Source organism: Bactrocera oleae, chromosome 2 (assembly GCF_042242935.1).
Source record: "Bactrocera oleae isolate idBacOlea1 chromosome 2, idBacOlea1, whole genome shotgun sequence".
In the NCBI taxonomy this organism is placed as follows: Eukaryota; Metazoa; Arthropoda; class Insecta; order Diptera; family Tephritidae; genus Bactrocera; species Bactrocera oleae.
In genome coordinates this window covers 13,794,769-13,814,258 of record NC_091536.1, presented here as the reverse complement: position 1 = coordinate 13,814,258, position 19,490 = coordinate 13,794,769, and the positions used below count along the sequence as shown (strand labels likewise).

Genomic DNA, 19,490 nt, shown 5'->3' with positions numbered 1-19,490 from the left:
ATGGATTTTCTCACACTTTGATTGCATCGCAATATTGCGCACAGAGTATATACACTAAAGTTTTGTTCACATAACACTTGTTTGTTGAACTTAAAACTAATCGAGATAGATATAAGAATGCAATAATTTTTATACATCCCTTCGTTAGCGCGTCCACGCGATAGCTTGAATACAATTTTGCTGACTTGATGAAACTCTGAGGTAATGTGTATTGCAGGTTTGAGGTACCGAAAAACACGGTCACCTTGCGCTACTCCTTGGGTATTTTAAATAACTTTCCGTTGACTTTTTACCATATAAACACCTCAGTATACGAGGCATCTGAATAATAATTTTTGATTGATTTTACAGTGAATATTTTGGTTATTAATGCGATAGCATAACAGAAACTTTACAAATTTTAATAAATCGAAAAATTTTGAGTGAATTTTAAAATCTTAAGGTCTGATACAAAAGTCACTAGGCCGCTGTTAAGGTGTGTGCGGCAGAACTACCGGTGTTTAAAGTACAGATTTGTTATGTTGCTAAATTATATGTGGCTTAGAAGCTCTTAATAAAAAATCTTCTTTAAATTCATTTATGCCAAATAGCATCCCTATTTTATTTATAGCCAATCAATAATTTAATTTTTCTAATTTTATGCACATAAATTATTTTTAGTAAAAATGCAAAATTCTAGTTTTCTGGGCTTCGAGCTTGCAACATCAAATGAAGCCTTACTCTAGCTTCACAGCACCACGCGTTCATCAAATAACTTATATAAGAGAAGGTCCATGCCACATCTAGTGTCAATTCTAAGGTGCCAATCGCTCATAGACCCAACCGTCTTCACCTTTATGTATCAACTTGCCGTCGACTTCCTGAAATGAAAACAGTTTCCATTCAGATATGCTTGCTTATATTTATAAGTAAATATTACGGTTATTTAAATAATCTAAATTAGAATATTTATTATAAAGATATAGCCATTGCAAATAAGATAAATTGATTTAATCAGTGGCGAAGGAGAAAAAAATATGTCGTCAGTGTTTACCGTAGCCAAATGAATTGAGTGCCGTTTCGGTTTTGGCCATCATATACGCCAAAATCACATATAACCGGTGTGAAATTATCGTTCTTTGTATTTGGAGATATTTAGTCGTTTTCAAAAAGAGAACAGGTTTGACTTAAAATTTGTTATGTAATGGGCGTAAGTATAATTATAATTGCTATTACAATGGCCTCTAGATTTTTATTCTTTACATATTTGCTTTTTAACTCCGCATGGACGTTAAAACAAAAACAAAAAACAATTATAGTAAGAACCGTTCATCTTATGGCAATAAACAGGTCCTATGAAAAAAAAAATTCTTCTTCATTTACTAGTAATATTCTGATATTGACTAGGCCCTATCAAACTCTCTTAACAAAAGTAGTATACTCATCAATTGACAATGCATACTCAGCAAATCTGTGCTTTATCTAATCAGACAATAAAAATTGTTTTTCGTTACATCTAGCTAGAATATTCTACATTAGAGCTGAGTAGACTTTGCAATATGCAAAACCTTACCTTCTCAATTTCTGGCCCACGACGGAATTGTATGCGATCATGTAGGCGATCGGTTTGTCCCTGCCAAAATTCAATAGTATGTGGTCGTATTAAATAACCACCCCAATTAGGCAGCGGTACTTCGCCATCTGGTCCCAATTTGTTTTTGATTTCCTGCTCAATTTCATCCAAATGCTGACGTGACATTATACGTGAACTCTGTTCGCTAGCAAAGGCACCGATTTGAGATGCACGCGGACGTTGATGAAAATACGCGAGTGAATCGTCTTTGGATATCTTCTCTGCCACGCCCTCAATACGTATCTGACGTCGCAGTGGCAGCCAATATAGTGTCATTGCTACATTTGGATTGCTGGCAATATCTAGCGCTTTATGGCTACCATAGTTGGTGAAGAAACGAAAGCCGTCATCGGTGACATCTTTAAGTAGCACAAAGCGATTGGAGGGCTTGCCATCTCTGTAGATAAATCAATAAGTGTTTACAACTAATATAATTTTAATTATTTTAGAGTTTATTACCTATTCACCGTTGCTAGGCAGGCGGCATTTGGCTCAAGCAGCTCCTCCGTTTTCACCGCTTCCTCTAGCCATTCGCAAAATAACTTTATGGGCTGCTTTACTTTGATATTTTCTTCGAGGAAAACTTCTTTCTTCTCACGATATTTTAGACGGAGCGCTGTAAAGTATTTAATTATTTTAAATGAAAATGCAATTATTAGAAAATATTATACTGAATACCTGATAAGTTCACGGACGATGACATCTTACGCACACTCAGTAACTGTAGTAATCGCACTGCTCCGTTAAAAACGCAGAAAAAGGTGATTGTAAGGTTAAATGTTGCTTCAATTTATTACGGCTTTGAGCTGTTTTGGCAGGCATGTAACACTTACTTTGTTTATTTTATTTTTCTGATTTGATACGACTGTTGGTTCATCGGTTGTTTGCTGTGTAATTGATTGTTTACTAGGTCAATTTTTATCAGTTCTATTCTGTGCTTCAGCTGTTTTTGACAGTTCCATTTGTGCTGTCATTTCATATGTGACTTGCACAGCTGACGTTCTCTGCTTAAGCTCTCTGCTGAAAGCTTTTTTGAAAACTTTATTTGTCGTGCAGTAGCATACACTGTGCGAATATACACGTTAAATTGCTTTACAGTATATTTGTAACATTAACAAATTGTTAACAGAGACATGTTATTTACTGCTGTCGATGTTAAGAAACTAAACATGCACTGTTATGTTCTTTAAATAACATTTGCTTTGAGCAACATGACAATGTCGACTTCTTTGATATAAAAAATGTTGATTTTGAAATAATTAATATATTTTTATACAGTAGTTGTTATTATGCATTTTTTGGTTGAAAGCTTGATGAGCGTGGATTAAAGTGGTGAGTATATTTAGATATATAAATACTCCAGAACATTAATGCACGAACCAAATTTGAGCACAACTGCAAAACTTTTTAAAAACCATTCAAACTCTTCACATTGAAAACCATCAACTGTTGAAAGGTGGGTAAAATTTCTACAAAAATGTCGATTTGACGAATAACTCTAGGATACATGGATGTAGGTAGAAAGGGCGAGCAAGTTATCACAACAAATTATATGTATTTATTCCATTTTCACACTGTCGATAGAGGTGCTAAAAGCATTTGTTCCCAGTGAATTTCGTTGTTATAGCTTTAGCGGTTTAGGAGATATGCACATTAAACCTATTAGGGGGCGGGCCTACGCCCAAAAACATTTTAATCTGCAGATACCCCTCCCTAATGTGATCCTGTATACAAAATTACAGTCTTGTATCTTATTGTAGAGCTTAGTTATGTCAATTTATTTGTTTTTGATTAATGGCGTTTTGGGGGCGTGGCAGTGGTGCGAAAACGCCCATCTGCTATACCAACCGTGTACCAAGTTTCATAAAGATATCTCAATTTTTACTCAAGTTACAGCTTGCACGGACGGAAGGACAGACAGTCACCCCGATTTCAACTCGACTCTTCAGCCTCTTCATTTATATATGTATAACCTTATATCTAACGCGATTAGTTTTAGGTGATACAAACAACCGGTAGGTGAACAAAACTATTGTACTCTGTAGCAACAGGCTGCTAGAGTATAAAGACGGAATAACATATCTCTAGATTACAAAGTATAGGCTGAAAAGCAGATGGAGCTTGCAGTTAATAAAAAATGCGGTCAAATACGATGTAAAAATTGTTTTTAGACAGATCCTGTTATTAAAAATTAGCCCTCTTTTTATAGAAAATTATTATTTTATTCAACTATGTAAGTTTTTAAATGCTTTTCTTATACAATGTTTTTATTCAAAAAAAAAAAACTTAACTTCTGTTGCACTAACCTATAATGCTCTTCACAAAGACAAAAGCAGCTATATATATGCTATAGTGATCCGATCTGTACAATTTCTTCGAAGCTTGTACCGTTGGTTTGGATAATAATCCATATCTAGCCAAATACAAAAGCTTTCCAAACAAATAATGGATTTTCATCGGTCATTTTAAATGGCACCTATATGCTATAGTGCTTCAATCCCAACAGTATATTTAGTGACTATAGTATTATTCTAGACAATAATTGGTATCAAATTTCGTGTAGATATCTTATCAAATAAAAAAGTTTTCCATACCAGGATTGAATTTTGATCGAACAGTTTTCTATGGCAGATATATGCTATTGTAATCCGATCTAAACAATTTCTTCGAAGATTGTAGAGATGTGTTGAATAATAATCTTTTTCAAATTTTGTTAAGATAACTTGGCATATATACAAGTTTTCCATACAATGATTGAGATTTAATCGATCAGTTTGTATGGCAGCTCTTTGTAAAAACTTCAAATATATGGTTAGAAAATGCTTTATTGATTCAAAGTAGCTCTACCCATATTCTTGAATCATATTTATTGCCTATTTTTCACTTTTTGGTGTACAACTTTTGAGAAAATAGTACCTAAACACACCAACCCTGACCGAAAGCGATATAAACAAGATTGGATGTAAACAAAATACAACGGTATACAGAAGAAATGAAAAAAAGAGTGCACGAGAGAACTGTTGTAAAGAGAGCAGGCAAATTAAAGGCAAAAAACGAAAAGCGGTACAAGGATAATGATGACGATGTGCCAGGCTGTCAAACCAAATATGCATTTACTCATAAACGGCTGTTGGACATACGAGCGTACGGAACTTGTTTTAACGCAAAGCATTTGCAAAGTGGTGGTGTGGCAGGCAACAAAAAAATAGCAAAATTAGTGAAATACCAATGTGTGTGCGCATTAGCAAAAATATACCGTGAAAATATGTATCATTCAAGTCATATAAAATGAATATGATGCTAAAATTCAGAACAAATTTCATTGAAGTGCTGTAAATTAACGGAAAAGCAAAAAGCAAATTATATAAACGCACTTCAGCCAAGTTATTTAGCTAGATATATAATATATAAAATTAAAAAAAAAAAAAAATTAAAAACGTACATATATATACTGATTACAGTGCAAGCAGTTCACATTTAAGTATAATTTATGCGTATGTACCACTGTTGTGTGCGCTATGCATAAATTAGTGTATCATTTATAGTACATGTACGAGTATAATAAGACACGCTAGGCGTATGAGTAACCTAAAAACCCAACTGAATCACGCGACGAAGTAATATCACAAATTGACAAAAAGTGAGATTTTAATGAAACAGTGGAAAATTGAAACAATTAAGAAAATTGCAATTGCGTTTTACAACAACTTACACACACACAAGCTTAACAACAACACACAAAGCAAAATAAGTATTATATAGTATTTCAACTAATAATCACACGCACTTACAATACATTTTGACATTAAACACACACACACACACACACGTAAATATATACTGCAGAGAAAAGTTCAAATTGCATAAATTGGTGAATAACATAGTTATATGCCCATTGAGTGCCTTATATCCTTTGATAATAATCCTCAAGGTGTTTACTATGCTGGGCAGGAGCTATCCGGCATTGTTGACCTCAGCGTCGACGCAACAAAGCGCATTAAAGGTAAGCAAAAATAAGTGTTGCATGTCAAGGAATGAGATAGCAAATATTATATATAATCCCACGCCGTGCATTTAAAGCGTTCTTTCCTGTTTTTAATATGGCAAATTGGATTAAAGATGCAGATAAAAATGCTGCACACACTTGCATACATGTGCATTGCTACGCTCGCTGCATACATATGTACGTCAATGCTGTTATTATAAATATTTTATAATTCAGTTAGAGACACACAAGGGACAATTATTATTTCATATTCATCCAAGTAGCACACGGGTATACATACATATGTACATAAGGATGTGTGCATGTTATCGCCGTCACCGATGTCATCATTTCTGGCTTTCCTTTCGTGTTATGTCGCCCTACGTTGGTCGCCTTTCTGCCAGCTAATATGGCTTGGCGCTACATAAATGTCCTGACCCAGCTCAAGCTGAAGATGCGCTTTGTTGCTTGCATTTGCATTTTGTTGCTGGTACAGCGCAAGGCAATTACGTCATTAGTTTTTATATGGAATGTGTGGGAGTTGTTGGTAAATGGTCATTGGCCCTAATTTACATTTTTACAAGTATGTATGTATGTACGGTTGTGGTAGTGGGGCACAAATCCACATGTGAATATGCCCTTGTCGAATTATGGTTGAAATCAAATGGAGAAATAACGCTAATATTTGAAACTAATCACATTATTAATTTCACTATTTAATTATATCTCAATTAATTGAGACTCTGGTAGTAAGCGCAACTGGAACTTGGGGCATCTACTATACTCGTATTTGGAGACCTAATAATGTTTTACGAAACGGTACAGCCCTTCTTTTTAGGCTTTAGAAATATATGCAACTGAGATATATACATAAGTGACATAGTATTATCACAGAAAGGAAGGTAGTCGCTTATTACAGATCAGTAACTAACTAAATAAGCTTTATGAAATTGTCACTGATTATTTTTCAGCCAATATTATAGATGTAGTATGCTTTGTAAGAAAATGGTCCAAATTTGGCCAACTGCAATGTCATTACATTTCAGTATATTTTCGTGACATAAGAGTAACAAGTTATTTGCTCAACCCACATATCTATATTCGCAATATTATTATGAGTAATATTTGATCATCCCTTCAAGCTATTCGGTCTATATGTCAATTATCACAAACAGTTTTCTACTTATGTACAAAGTATATTCTTAGCGTTTTTATATAGTCTAACGCAGCTCAGTTATCAGTGACTCGCTGCTATTTACGGCTCTTCTGTGGGTGTTGCATATGCTACTCCAATATTTACGGTGGCTTTAACAGTTTTGACAGATATGAAGCTTCCTCTCGTCACTAAAATTTAATTGTTTGTACATATTGCTAATAAACTTAATATTTTTTTTTAATGAATAATATAATAAATTTAAATTTATGGTTTCAATAAAAATTAAAAATGACATTTAATTAAGGTTGGTTTGCCAATTGTGCCATATTTCATTACTATGTCGTCTTTTACAAATATTCTATAATGTATAAAATCAAACAAAAAGAAAAAAAAATTTAATATCACAATTAATTATTAATTAATATTCCTAAAAACTTAACTTTGGTCGATGGATATTTTAAACTTATTCTGTGAATTTAAGATTATAAACATATAATACTCATAAATAAGTTTTTCTTCATGTCTATGATATATATTATTTCTACCAACAAAAAAAGAAAGATGTGAGTAGAACTACAATAGGGGCTTGGTATATTACCATAAATAATCGTATTTTTTCCTTATTTACAAATACCATGCGCATTAGTAGACATACTCAACATAGTATATCTTTAGACTTAGTGTTTGAGGGTGACGATACAGTATTGTCGCGACATTTACAGTTTTACATCTGCATACATATTTAGTTTGTATATACCTTAATAAAAGCAAACGAGTTGTTCGTACTTTTAATATGCTAAAAATTTTTTTGTTTGCAGAAATTGTCGTTTTTTACGAATGTGTAGTATGTGTACATTCCATGGTAATAGTTCGCTATAATACACATACATATATACATGCTCGCACAAATACATGTAGCCTTGAGCTTAAAGGGTGGTTCAGAAAAGAATTATGTCAACGAAATGAAGTTTTAGTATTATTGAAGATACATTTTTTTTTTGGTGTATACTAGCTATAATAAAATGCTACCATACTTTTCTAACCAAAGGTAAGGCTGAACCAATAGAAATAATTATCTTTCATATTGTACGGTATAGTACAATACATGGATAATTAAAAAGTAGACAAAATTTAAAGTTTTTGTTAAAAAATTTAAGAAAATTATATTTTTTATAATTAATAAAAAAACAAAAATTTTTTTGAGCATTGCCACCTGTTTGCGTAAATCAATTTAATTTTTTATAAATAATAACATTTTTAAGATATACGAATTATACCAATTTAAGTGCTAAAGTAGTATAGCAATTTATGAAGTCAATTAAAAAACTTAGAACTTAGAAGAGTTGCCACTAATTTAAAATATAATTTTAAAAAAATAATTGAATATTGTTAATAGAGCGGTTTTAAATCCAAAATTATTTTATAATTAAAAAAAAAATTACTTTGAAGTAAATTATTAAAATATGTTTAACATTTGTATCAAATGATGGTAGTTTGGAAGTTAATATACACAGATATATTTTCGATAAGAGTGTCACCCAATAATAAAAATAGATTGTACTGACACTAAAGGAGTTATGTTAGATAAGTATGAAACTTTTTTTTTTAATCTTGCTACACGTTATAAACGGCAAAATTTAAGGAAGATGTAAGAATGTTGATATATGTACATGCAGTGAACCAAAAAACAAAAAAACTGGTACAAGGTGATGCATTGCCTTTAAAGAAGAGAAGTATTGTGAAACGTTTATTACATATATTCCAAAGAGTATATCCAACGTGATATCGAATTTTGCGATTCTGTAATTTTAACCGATGAGTCAAAATTTAATTTATTTGGATGCGACGGTCGTTGATCTGTATGGCGTAAGGACCTGTTGAACTTACACAAACTTTTGTGCATTCTATAAATACAAGACTGCAAACCATGATAGAGAGCAAGGATATATGCACATACAAAGTATTAGTTTTCCTTTAAGAGTGTTAAAATGTCAATTTATGCAAACTGTACAAGTTTTTTTTTTGGCTTTAAAAAATTGAGCTAATTTAAGTTTTTTTAATTTTTGGAAAAAGTTTAATTCTTAAAAAATATATTTCAATTACATTATGAATATAATATAGTAGTATAGGAGTTAAGTCACTTCAAATTAAAGTCATCTCCCTGTACAAATTTTTTTTAGGTTCACTGTATACACGACGTAAGAAATGGTTGTTATTATGCATTTCAGGTTACGTACGTGATGTATGTCAATTTTCAAAGTTATTCGTGTCCGCCATGACATACATATGTCAACTATGTGGCTTTATTAAGCTATCAGCTTAAAGCAACGCAATAATTGAGAAAACGTTTTTAAAGACAAACTCGATCGAATTTATGTTTATACAACGCTATTCTGTGCACTCGACAAATTAACAATATATTGACAATTTATCAAGATTTTTAGCAAGTAAAAAGTTTTTTGTTATTTTGTTGAAATTCTGATAAAATTTGAAGCTTTAGAGCGCAGCGCGTGGTGAACAAAACTACAATATGTAAAACAGAAACAGATGATTTCTGCGTGTTTATTGTTGCCTACACATTTTCGATATGAGCCGTGCCCAATGAAGTTTAAAGCTGTCAGAACTCTTACAGCTAAAAGCAGCATGGTTTTTTGGTTATCATGTGAGCAAGTTCATCAAAAAGACACCGAAAATCGCCCCAAATGAAAATTTTGCGTGAAAGTATAATCACTCCACGAAAATTAATAACTAACATATCTTAAATTTCTTAAGTAATATGTGCGACTTTTTTTTCGTAATTTTTCTCTTAGTCTAACAAAAACAGTTAAAATATCTTACATTTCACCAAATTTATTTTCACAATAATGCACAAAAAGTAAACAGATGTTTTATTTGTAAAGAGCATTGTCAAAACATTTGACATATTGACAGTTTATAAAGAAAAGACCCTTTTAGTTACGACACAGAATAGGAGAATCTTGATAAATTGTCAATCTTGACAAAGCGATTGCCCAGAATAGCGATATATATATATATATATTAGCTGATCTTTTAGACACTTTAACCCTGATACGTTATAATCTATATAAAATCCGAAATTTATTTTGAAATAATCAGTTAATTAATGTCCATAAAACGTCAATATGTTGATAAAAACTTGACTTGTTCCATAAGAAAAATTATTGGTCATACTTGGAGCACCCTATATAAGACACGCAGAGAGAGAATAAAAAACTTATATATAAATACTACATACATATCATCAGCATACTGCTGCGCAGCGTTAATGTAATTGCTGTGTATGATAATTTCATTTTGTAAACTATTTTTGAAATGACCTGCTATGTAGTTGAAATAGTATGCCCAGTTTTATATTAAGCCTTGATTTCAAATGAATTTCCTAGATCTAGCTCTTTAAACAGGTCCATTGTTTTGTTGGCAAGAGTCAGTTCGCATAATAATTGCCTCAATAGGCTGGCACGTGACCAATATTTTCTGCCATGAATTTCAACAAAGCTGATAAAACTGAGTTTACTCTTCAATTCAATTAATTAATATAAATTTTTTTTCTGACAAATATTGTAAACATATTTAGTGGCAGTATGCAATAATAGGTTTAACCTAATAGGAGTTATGTTGGCACATATGAATTGAATTCATTTTATTTATAATTAGTATATTCTTTATTTACTCTTTCCTGTCGTCTATCGAAAATCAAATCGAATCGCATACAAAGGTCAAGTAACTGATCATTAATATTCTTTCTATATATATCATATATTTTATTACCGCCATCATTTTATAAACACTTTTATATCTTGCAGCAATACACATTACAGTTAGCGGTTATGCGAAGATACGCTGGATAAAAAAGGGTTATCCGCGCGATAGTGAACGTGCTATGTGCCGTGCCTACCGCTCATATCTATCGTCGCGTTCGTATGTGCTCGGTTCGTGTGCGAGCAGTTCGTGTATGGACTGGTCGGCCGGCGATTACTCGTATACGTTTCACGTAATACTGCCAGATAATCTGCCCACTTCATTCGACGGCAAATATGGGCAGATACATTATGAGATTATCACCACAATCGATCGGCCAGCTCGATATCCTAAAGTCTTCAAGTTGCCATTTACGGTAATTCAACCGTTAGATTTGAATTTGGACACAATTTACAGGGTAAGTGAGCTCATGAAAGTAGTATAGATAATATTAGCACTCGTGATAAATTTAATCGTTCTAATAATCATTTATTTGTGACATAGGTTCCCCTCGAAGTTCTTGATCGCAAACGTTTCTGGAGCTTTTGCTGTCCCACAGGACCATTAACTGTGAAATTCTCCACACCCTATTGCGGCTACGCACCCGGCCAAAAGATTCATTTCGTCCTTTATATTAACAACGAATCGTCCATTGATATCACGGACTGTGAAGTCAAGCTAAAGCAGGAAGTGAGCTACGAATCACATGATCCACAGCATGAATATCGTTATGATAAACATCTCATCGCACGCAAACAATTCGGTAATGTTTTGCGTTGGAGTCGTAAAGTTTATCGTGGATATCTCAGTTTGCCCTCCATACCGCCGTCATCGTTGAAAATGATATGCCCCATTAATATCACTTATCTAATAAAGATTATAATTAAGCCAACGGATTTTCATTGGAAGATGAAACTTAAAATACCATTAACCATTGGTAGCATACCAATTATAGATAGTATGGCAGCAGCGGCTGGCTTGCCAAGCTTATTAGAAAACCAGCATGCCGTTAGACGTGGCTATTATAATGAGCGTAGACTGTTGAGGCAAAGTGCAAGCGAGAATGCGGAACAGTCAGCAGCTGTGGGTGGAGTAGAAGCTGCTCTTGAGCCATCGCAAGAGAGTATTGAGAGTACCCGAAACGATATACCAACACTGCTAATAACCGATGGTGACAATCCGCCCGATTATAAACTTATGAGTGCGTATTACTGACACATAGCTATTTAATTGGGTGACATTGTGATATATTTATTTTCTATAGTGCCGCCTTCGTATGAAGATGCCATGGCGTTAAGTGATAAATTCTGTGATGACAGCGAATATTTGCAAAATGTCAGCTTAAGTAGTATTGTTTCCAATGAAACGGCCGAGTCGTTTAAGCCACGCTATCCCGTCTACTATGAGTACGAGACGCCAATCATACCGCCCGGTAGTGATGATTCTACCTCCGATATTTAGAATTGAACGATTGGAGTACAAACAAAAAAACTAATTTTCAGTTCAGGCTATAATTGATAATTAAATTTACTTGGAATTTAATTTGTTGATGTTTTTTGTATATAGTGACTCGAATGCTCGAATTTAAGTACTGCGAATGTTGGAATGCCAAAATTTAAATTTTATTTATTTTTTTTATCAATATTTAAATTTCTTTTTTTTTTGATAAATTTAAAGATTGCAGCTAGGCATTATTTTCGAATTATGAAAATTAAATAGTTGCACGTTAAAAAAAAAATTTATTTTTAATTATATAACTATAAATAAATTTGTACTATTGTCTGATTTTTCAAGTTTCACTTTTAAAGTTGTGTTTATAATCACTAAGCATCAAAACTATTAAAAATGCACTGTTTTTTTAATAATAATAAAGGGTTCTGACATATAGCCTGCCTGCTTGAATGTGTGCCTGCCGAAAGTTTAAAATATTAAATAGCAATCAAACAATCACACCGTAAATAGACACAATCATTAATATAATAATACTCTCAAGCATATAGAAATATTATGTTTTCAATATATTACTTGGTGGATCTTTATGTAAATGCACAATAATTAACTAAGATATTTAAATTAATTTTTACATTAAATTATTAAATTACTAAATATATTGGAATAAAACTTTCTCCCACTGACTTATGAAACATATTTATATATATTAATAATATATAATTACAGCGTTAATTAAAAATATTAAAAAAAACTAACTGAAAGATATTATATTAAGTGACAACAGTTCAACAAATTTAAAAAAAATAAAAATTGTATCTTTTTGTACAACTTTAAAAGGTTAACTGCACTTATAAAAACATAATATTTTTGATATAAGTAGAAAAATAAAAATAAATTAATTAAATACATACAAAACTATAACAATAAGTATCCAAAAATATTTGAGCACTAAAGCCTAATGAAATTTTTAAATGTTAATATACCAAACATAAATTTAGTTTGTCTGCAAAGAGTTATTGCTACTCCAGTGACTTTTAACAATACCTTTATTTTAGCGTTTGTGTGATGATTTTCACAGCTAAAAATTAAAAAAATAAAATTCTTATCCTGCCAAATTGTCTATCGTAACTTGTATAGAATATTTGCTAAATATTTATACATTATATAATCAATCGTTTTCGATATTTTTGCTTACTTAATTCATATCTAGAAAGAAATCTTTATATTTATAATCTGCGAAGAAATATGCCAAATATGTCTGTTGACCAGAGGTCGGCAATTAATAGTGCAGTTGTGTTAGTTTACATCTAACTGGATAATAAGATCCGAAACACTTAGAGCTGTGGTGTAATATGACAGCACTGAAAGTTCATAAGCTACTGAATAGATGACAAGCAAAAGAATGAAATTCCAAATCCCGCAGCAATAAATTAGAAAAATAATGCGTTATTTGTGAGATCAGATTTATTAGTGATTTTTACGTATGCTTCTAAACTTTATTTAAAGCGACTTCCGATAGGTTCTTTTTACGAAAGTGCAAGTATTTATCGCAAAGTATTATTTTGCTTAGCGCTCAACGTATATACAATTGTTTTATTTAAACTTTCATTATCATATATTTTACCAAAAAATATTTGTTTATTAAATATATAATTAGCCACGAAAGAAAAGTAAGGTTTATGTTTATGTTGTTTAGAACATAAAAGAGATTTGAAATATTAAAATATTTTGTCATATTGAGGTCTAAAAGTTAGTAGGGAAAATCCATTGTGATTTAAATATATTATATATGTACAAACGTATGTTAGGGGCTAATAAGGGATATCTGGCATCTAAAATTAATCTTAATTAGGTATACTTTTCTGGGGAACGGAAACAGAAAAATACCCAAGAATTACCACAAAAATCTCAAAACTAATTTCTTCCTATGGTGGCAGCACTATCAAATGTTATAGAAACATTCACAGTAAAATTTTGTGTCAAAAAAAAATGTAAATAAAGCGATTCATTGTTTTAAATTATCAATTGTTATTAGAAATAATATATCAGTGCTATTTTTATATTGGCATCGGCAAAATTAGAATTGGTTTTAATTTAGTGGCAGCGACAAATGCAAGCCAGCTGGCGGGAAGTCGTGCTGCTGCCTAAATAACTGTGCCCATAAGAACGTGCGTATTTTAATTTTTGACTGCATGAAATTATTTCTTATTATCAATACCCTTTAGTGTTATGTACATATTACATTTCATATTTTTGGTTATTTACAGAATCTAAAGAAATAAAATCTATAAAAATAATAGAGAAGTACGAAAATGATTGTTTCACAAAATTCTGAAATTTACGGTTACATAGTTCTCACTGGGTGTCTTTATGTTAATTTTATGCTCACCCACACAGTCGCAGTTCCTCTAATGCAGATCACTGTTCTGGTGCATTTTAGTGCTAAAGGAATGAAAGAAGCTTAACAAAGAAATAACAGTTTTTGGTCAGCAACTAGGTTAACCAAAAAAAAGCATTCGGAAAACAAATATGAAAGAATATTTACTTGGGTTAAACAGCTTTGAAAATATACATACATATATACCGTTTAAAATTTTTTTATTTTTTTATATAGCCAAAAATTAGATAATAAAATAGTTTAAGCATAAAAAATTCACATAAAAAGTTTATAGGTATCATTGCGCAAATATTATAACGTGGCAACTCATATGCATGTAATTGCATGCATAATGAATTTGTTATAGTTGTTGTGTATATGTATATGTTTAGAAAAAAATAAGTAGATTACGGAAAAAAGCTAAGTTTGCAGAATTCCATCTTTCCATTAGGTTTAATTTGACAATAATCCAAAATCGTATTAAAACATATATGATTGATTAATTATTTACATAGTTAACAACCTATTCCAATAATATTTTCTAAAGAATTGCATTATTTCTCACAGCGATATTGCTAATTATTAAATAAAAAGCGTTTTTTTTTTTACAAAAACAAACAACTTATATTGAAATTACTTAAAATATTTAACATAAATATTAATATTAATAGTTTGAGAGACATAAGTATAACTATTTGTATGTAAATATTTTTAGTATTCTGTTAAACCCACCAGGCATGTATTTTCTTTTTGACCTTCGCACAAGTAATTTTTATGTTTTATATTTAAAATTAAAAATTCATAAATATTGTAATTAAATGCTAATCTGTTTTTCGTCTTCCTTTACTTTCTCCGCATCACTCATCAAACACGTAACTAATCGCTCATCAACAAACTTGCCATTCGCAACACTCCAATTGTGTTTCCAACTTGCAAAACAAATCCTCGCTAACATTCCCACTGTCTTTGTCCCTCATGCGTCCACTGTATATACGAATGACAACTTCTACTTATACTACTATAACGCTTCAAATAGAAACACTCTACGTTGAGTCACCCTCGCAACTGCGTATCGAGTTACAGTCATCTGATTCGACCGATTCATCACATCAACCGCTTAGTGCCGCCAGTTTCAACGTCTTTCGTAAAGAAAAGAAATAATGTAAATATTTATTAGATACTCGTATAAATTATAATACACTATTTAAGCCTAACTATCGTACAGTTAAAATTGTGTAACATACCTGCAGTGAAATTAATTAATAGTTTCAAACTATTTTATAAAGAATATGTGCCAGAGACTGATTTAGTCAGTCGACCAATTTTTTTTAACATTATTTTTTACACTACTTGCGTTACATTAATTTTCAGTTTCGATCAGATATGGGTATACTAGTTGCAAAAAGAAAAAAAAAATCTCAATTGTGGACGTAACCTCTCGTTTCAATTTGAAAATGTTCTCACTGAAAGTTCATTTTAAAACTGGGATAGCTGTGTACTATTTTTGAAGTAGTTAATTTTTAACTCAAAAAGTATTTTTTTACATTATTTTTTATGCTGCTGAATTTGAGATAAAGTACTATGATTTTCTGCTACCCTGAACTGGGTACATTAAGTTTGCAATGAAGTTTTTAACAACTAGAAGGAAACTTCGGCGACCCTGTAAAATACCTAGGTACACATAAATGATCAACGTGACGAGCTGAGTTGGTTTAGCCGTGTTCGTCTGTCTCTCCGTCCGTCTGTCTGTATATATGTGAACTAGCCTCTCAGTTTTGAGCTATCAGTCTGAAAATTTGCACACGTCCCTTTCTGTGGAATACTATAGCATATATCTAGAAACCGTTTGCGGTTACGTTTTTAGATTTTCAATTATACGAATTGTTACTATAAGAAATTACAGGTATTATAACTGTAAGTCAGCCGATCTTAATGCCTTTTGTTGTTGTCTGACTTGTTGGTTGGAAACTTGAATGTTTTCTAACTAATTGTATTCCAACACACTTTATTACTTACTGGTTACTTTTAAAATCTAGTGGTTTTCTGACTAGTTCGATTAGAAGCTCACGATGAGCTAGTATTTTTATGAGCTGCTCAGTTTTAAACAGGAGTTTATAGTGCTAAACTAGTTTGATATTATATTTCACTGCAGGAATTTTACATTTTTTATCATACAAATACTCGTATCTATTTGTACGTATGAAAACCGATCATATTTTCTTATGCCCCTTTTAATGACAAATTTATTATGCTATATGTGCATAAATTCTCAACATTTTAATATGATCGCTATTTGTTTTGAATATGAATTCATGTTTTGTCATAAAAAATGGCAAATTGGAATCTAACTAATTTAAGTCAAAATGCATCTTTAATTTTAAGTTAAAAATGATAATGATTATATATGTAACAGTAATGAACACCCACTTAAATAATTAACATATTAAATAAACTTTGTGCCATCAACAACATGTAATCGTAATAACGCACGCACATTCACGGAAAAACACACACTTTAAAAGCTTTAGTACTCATAAAATAGCTTAATTTAGCTATTTAGATAACTAAAAATATTGCAACAAATAAAGATTAACAATTATAAAAATAATTTCTAAGCAGCGTTACTAGTTTGAGGACACTTTACACCTTAAGTAGCTGACTATAAGCCGTCTGCTAACTCAAAACGTTGGCGATAGATATGACTCTATCTATGAAGAGACAATTAATCTTTTTGTGAATTCGTGAATTTATCTTTATGTGAACTGGTTTTAGTTTGCTTCGCTTATTTGTAACAAAGTAGCTAAAATGAAATTTTGAAGAAACACTTCACTTAGCTGTGCAAATTAAAAAGAAAAAAAATAAACACAGAGAAGCGCTGTTCAAAACAAACGGACTGTAAATCTATTTTTCAAAGTTAGAGGTAAACAATTTTAAGCGACTAATTATTCATAAATTATTACATATTAGTTTCTCAGCACCCTTTCTTTAATTCAATTTTGGTTCATTCATGTGCTGCTTCCTTTGACATAGATATGGTAGATGTCCGCTTTTTCCAGTACATTAGTTATCTCAGATTGGCAATCGGTTCTTTTAGCCTTTTATAAAAGAATATGTTCATATAACTATATCTCTCTATTATATATAAAAGTTTTCTGCTGCTGTCAACTAACATAAGAGCGAGCTAGCTGCGCTCCGGGACACTCGCTTCGCTCGCTCGCCTAGTATTCTACAATCAAAATCTTATAATAGAGCCAACTTATTATAGTACGAGACAAAAAAAAATGACTGTTTTTCGTAAATTAATATAAAGATGGTTTATACAACTGTCACTACTTTTCAGTTGAAATATTACGAATTCAGTATTATCACTATTAATGACACAACTTTTTCAAAAGCTTTGAGTTGAGTTGTTTAACAACTTACTCTTACTATTAACGCTATTGCGGTAGCATAATTATTAATAGAAAATAGAAAGAGAAAACTTTCAGAAAAAATTTTAAAAGAGTTTCTAAATTTTGTGCAAAGCATAAATAAATATAACAAGCACTTAAGCTCTTCTACTTACGAATGTCAAGTAAGAATTAATTTTTAGTAAAGCTTTACAGCATATTCAAAGATTAATTTCTTATTCTGTTAGAATTTTTTATCTAAATAAAATGAATGTACATTTTCATGATATAGCTTCAACTAAAATCAGTTGTAATTTGTGTTGCCAAAGAGTTTAATTGTTCCAAAGTTGAATTGCAGTTCAACTGTGTCTTTAGAAACGAATTTCTTGTATAACACAGTGATAAATATTTATATCGAATATATTTCGGAAGTCTGATCTTGCTTCTAAATGATGTAGCAACTTTTTCTCTGTTTTCCAAATTCATAATACTTTCTACGATTCACATAAAGCAGTGTGTAGAAAACATAGGTATAATTAAATAAATAGACGGCCACTCGCTGTAAATTAATTTTATCCTTTTATGACAAAAATAGTTGGACTTAGTTTGATAGATGTCTGGTTACTTAGAAATAAACACGACAAGCTGAAGCACCAGTTCTTTTAGAAAACCTTTCATTTCGATCGACGGGCATATAACTCGATTCCACGACCTAACAGTCAACCACGGTGGTCGTTGTAGAAAATATGCATTCGCGAAATAAATAATTCATCAAACATTGTGTAAAAAATAAACGCAATTTTGTATGAAAATCGTGAAACTATAAATCAGTTATTTGAATTAATTAACACGACAACTAATAGCGCACAGTAAACCATATATGTATGTAAACCACATAAGCATCTTCATTGTGTTGCCCATAATTACTCGATGTGAATATGATTAAATTTTTGTTATTAACGTTCCTGCATATTCCTCTATATTCCAGCATATATTTAAATACATACATACATATATATTGCGATTTAGATAAAGTAGGGAATAAGTAGTTAAATATGGTAATATTATATAAACTCAACACAGCACTGCTGTTCTTTTAGAACAGTAGGTATATAAATGTTTCTCACTTTCTCATTGAACAGATTAAAATCAACTCGCTGGAGTGTAATTGGTTGATAATAAGCCAAAATATACTTTATATAAAAAGTTAACAAACTTATACTATTGTAAAGTTTTCTCTTTAATTTTGTGAAAATAAGTATAATGATAAATTATTATTAAGTATTTATTTAAGAATTGTGAATTATGTAAACGAGCTGTATTCTTATTCCAAAAAGTTTTCAAAAATTACTTTATAAATACATCAAATGTAAAAGATGGCGCCTGCCATAATTTTTTTCAAACGTCTTAAATTTTCTGTAAAGCAATCCAACATCAAATATAAAAAATTAAAAACATATATTTAACAATATTTATATACTTTTAGGCTAAATATTATTTTTAAATTTACAAATCCTTATATTGAATAAGTTTTTAAAACTAAGCAATTCCTAAAAAAATATATTTAAATACTAATAAATATTTATTGCTTAAGTAACAGATATATATGCCTATATATAAATAAAATTTTGAGCATAAAATAAACACGTTCCCGAAAATCTCCCTATTCATTTACATATATGTTGTTTATTAAGCCTTTCAATGTGCATTTCCACACTTTTTTCCTTAAATAAATTTTTAAATATATTGACCAAATTAAA

The 19,490-nt window shown here is 31.0% G+C and overlaps 2 protein-coding genes and 1 long non-coding RNA gene across 4 annotated transcripts; 1 reads left to right on the top strand and 2 right to left on the bottom strand.

Annotated features, from left to right (window-relative positions):
* Window positions 1–572: 572 nt before the first annotated feature.
* On the bottom strand, window positions 573–2,586 carry sgll (sugarlethal). Of its 2 annotated transcripts, XM_014237482.2 has the most exons (5): window positions 2,446–2,586; window positions 2,291–2,347; window positions 2,072–2,228; window positions 1,553–2,009; window positions 573–860 (listed from the first exon to the last, which is right to left on the bottom strand). In XM_014237482.2, coding segments are annotated over exons 1-5 (738 nt in total). In that variant the 5' UTR covers window positions 2,447–2,586; the 3' UTR covers window positions 573–794. The 2 variants fall into 2 exon arrangements, with proteins under 2 accessions (XP_014092957.2, XP_014092958.2); XM_014237483.2 differs by having other exon boundaries at window positions 2,291–2,547.
* A 2,119-nt stretch (window positions 2,587–4,705) lies between these two features.
* On the top strand, window positions 4,706–19,490 carry LOC106624441 (arrestin domain-containing protein 17). The gene is made up of 5 exons (XM_014244174.3): window positions 4,706–5,615; window positions 10,578–10,930; window positions 11,017–11,713; window positions 11,777–11,944; window positions 15,378–19,490. The coding sequence occupies exons 1-5, from the start codon at window positions 5,501–5,503 to the stop codon at window positions 15,500–15,502; spliced, it is 1,458 nt and encodes a 485-aa protein (XP_014099649.2). The 5' UTR covers window positions 4,706–5,500; the 3' UTR covers window positions 15,503–19,490.
* Window positions 15,244–16,894, bottom strand: LOC138857262 (uncharacterized). The gene is made up of 2 exons (XR_011396342.1): window positions 16,769–16,894; window positions 15,244–15,480 (listed from the first exon to the last, which is right to left on the bottom strand). It is a non-coding gene; the product is annotated as an uncharacterized lncRNA (long non-coding RNA).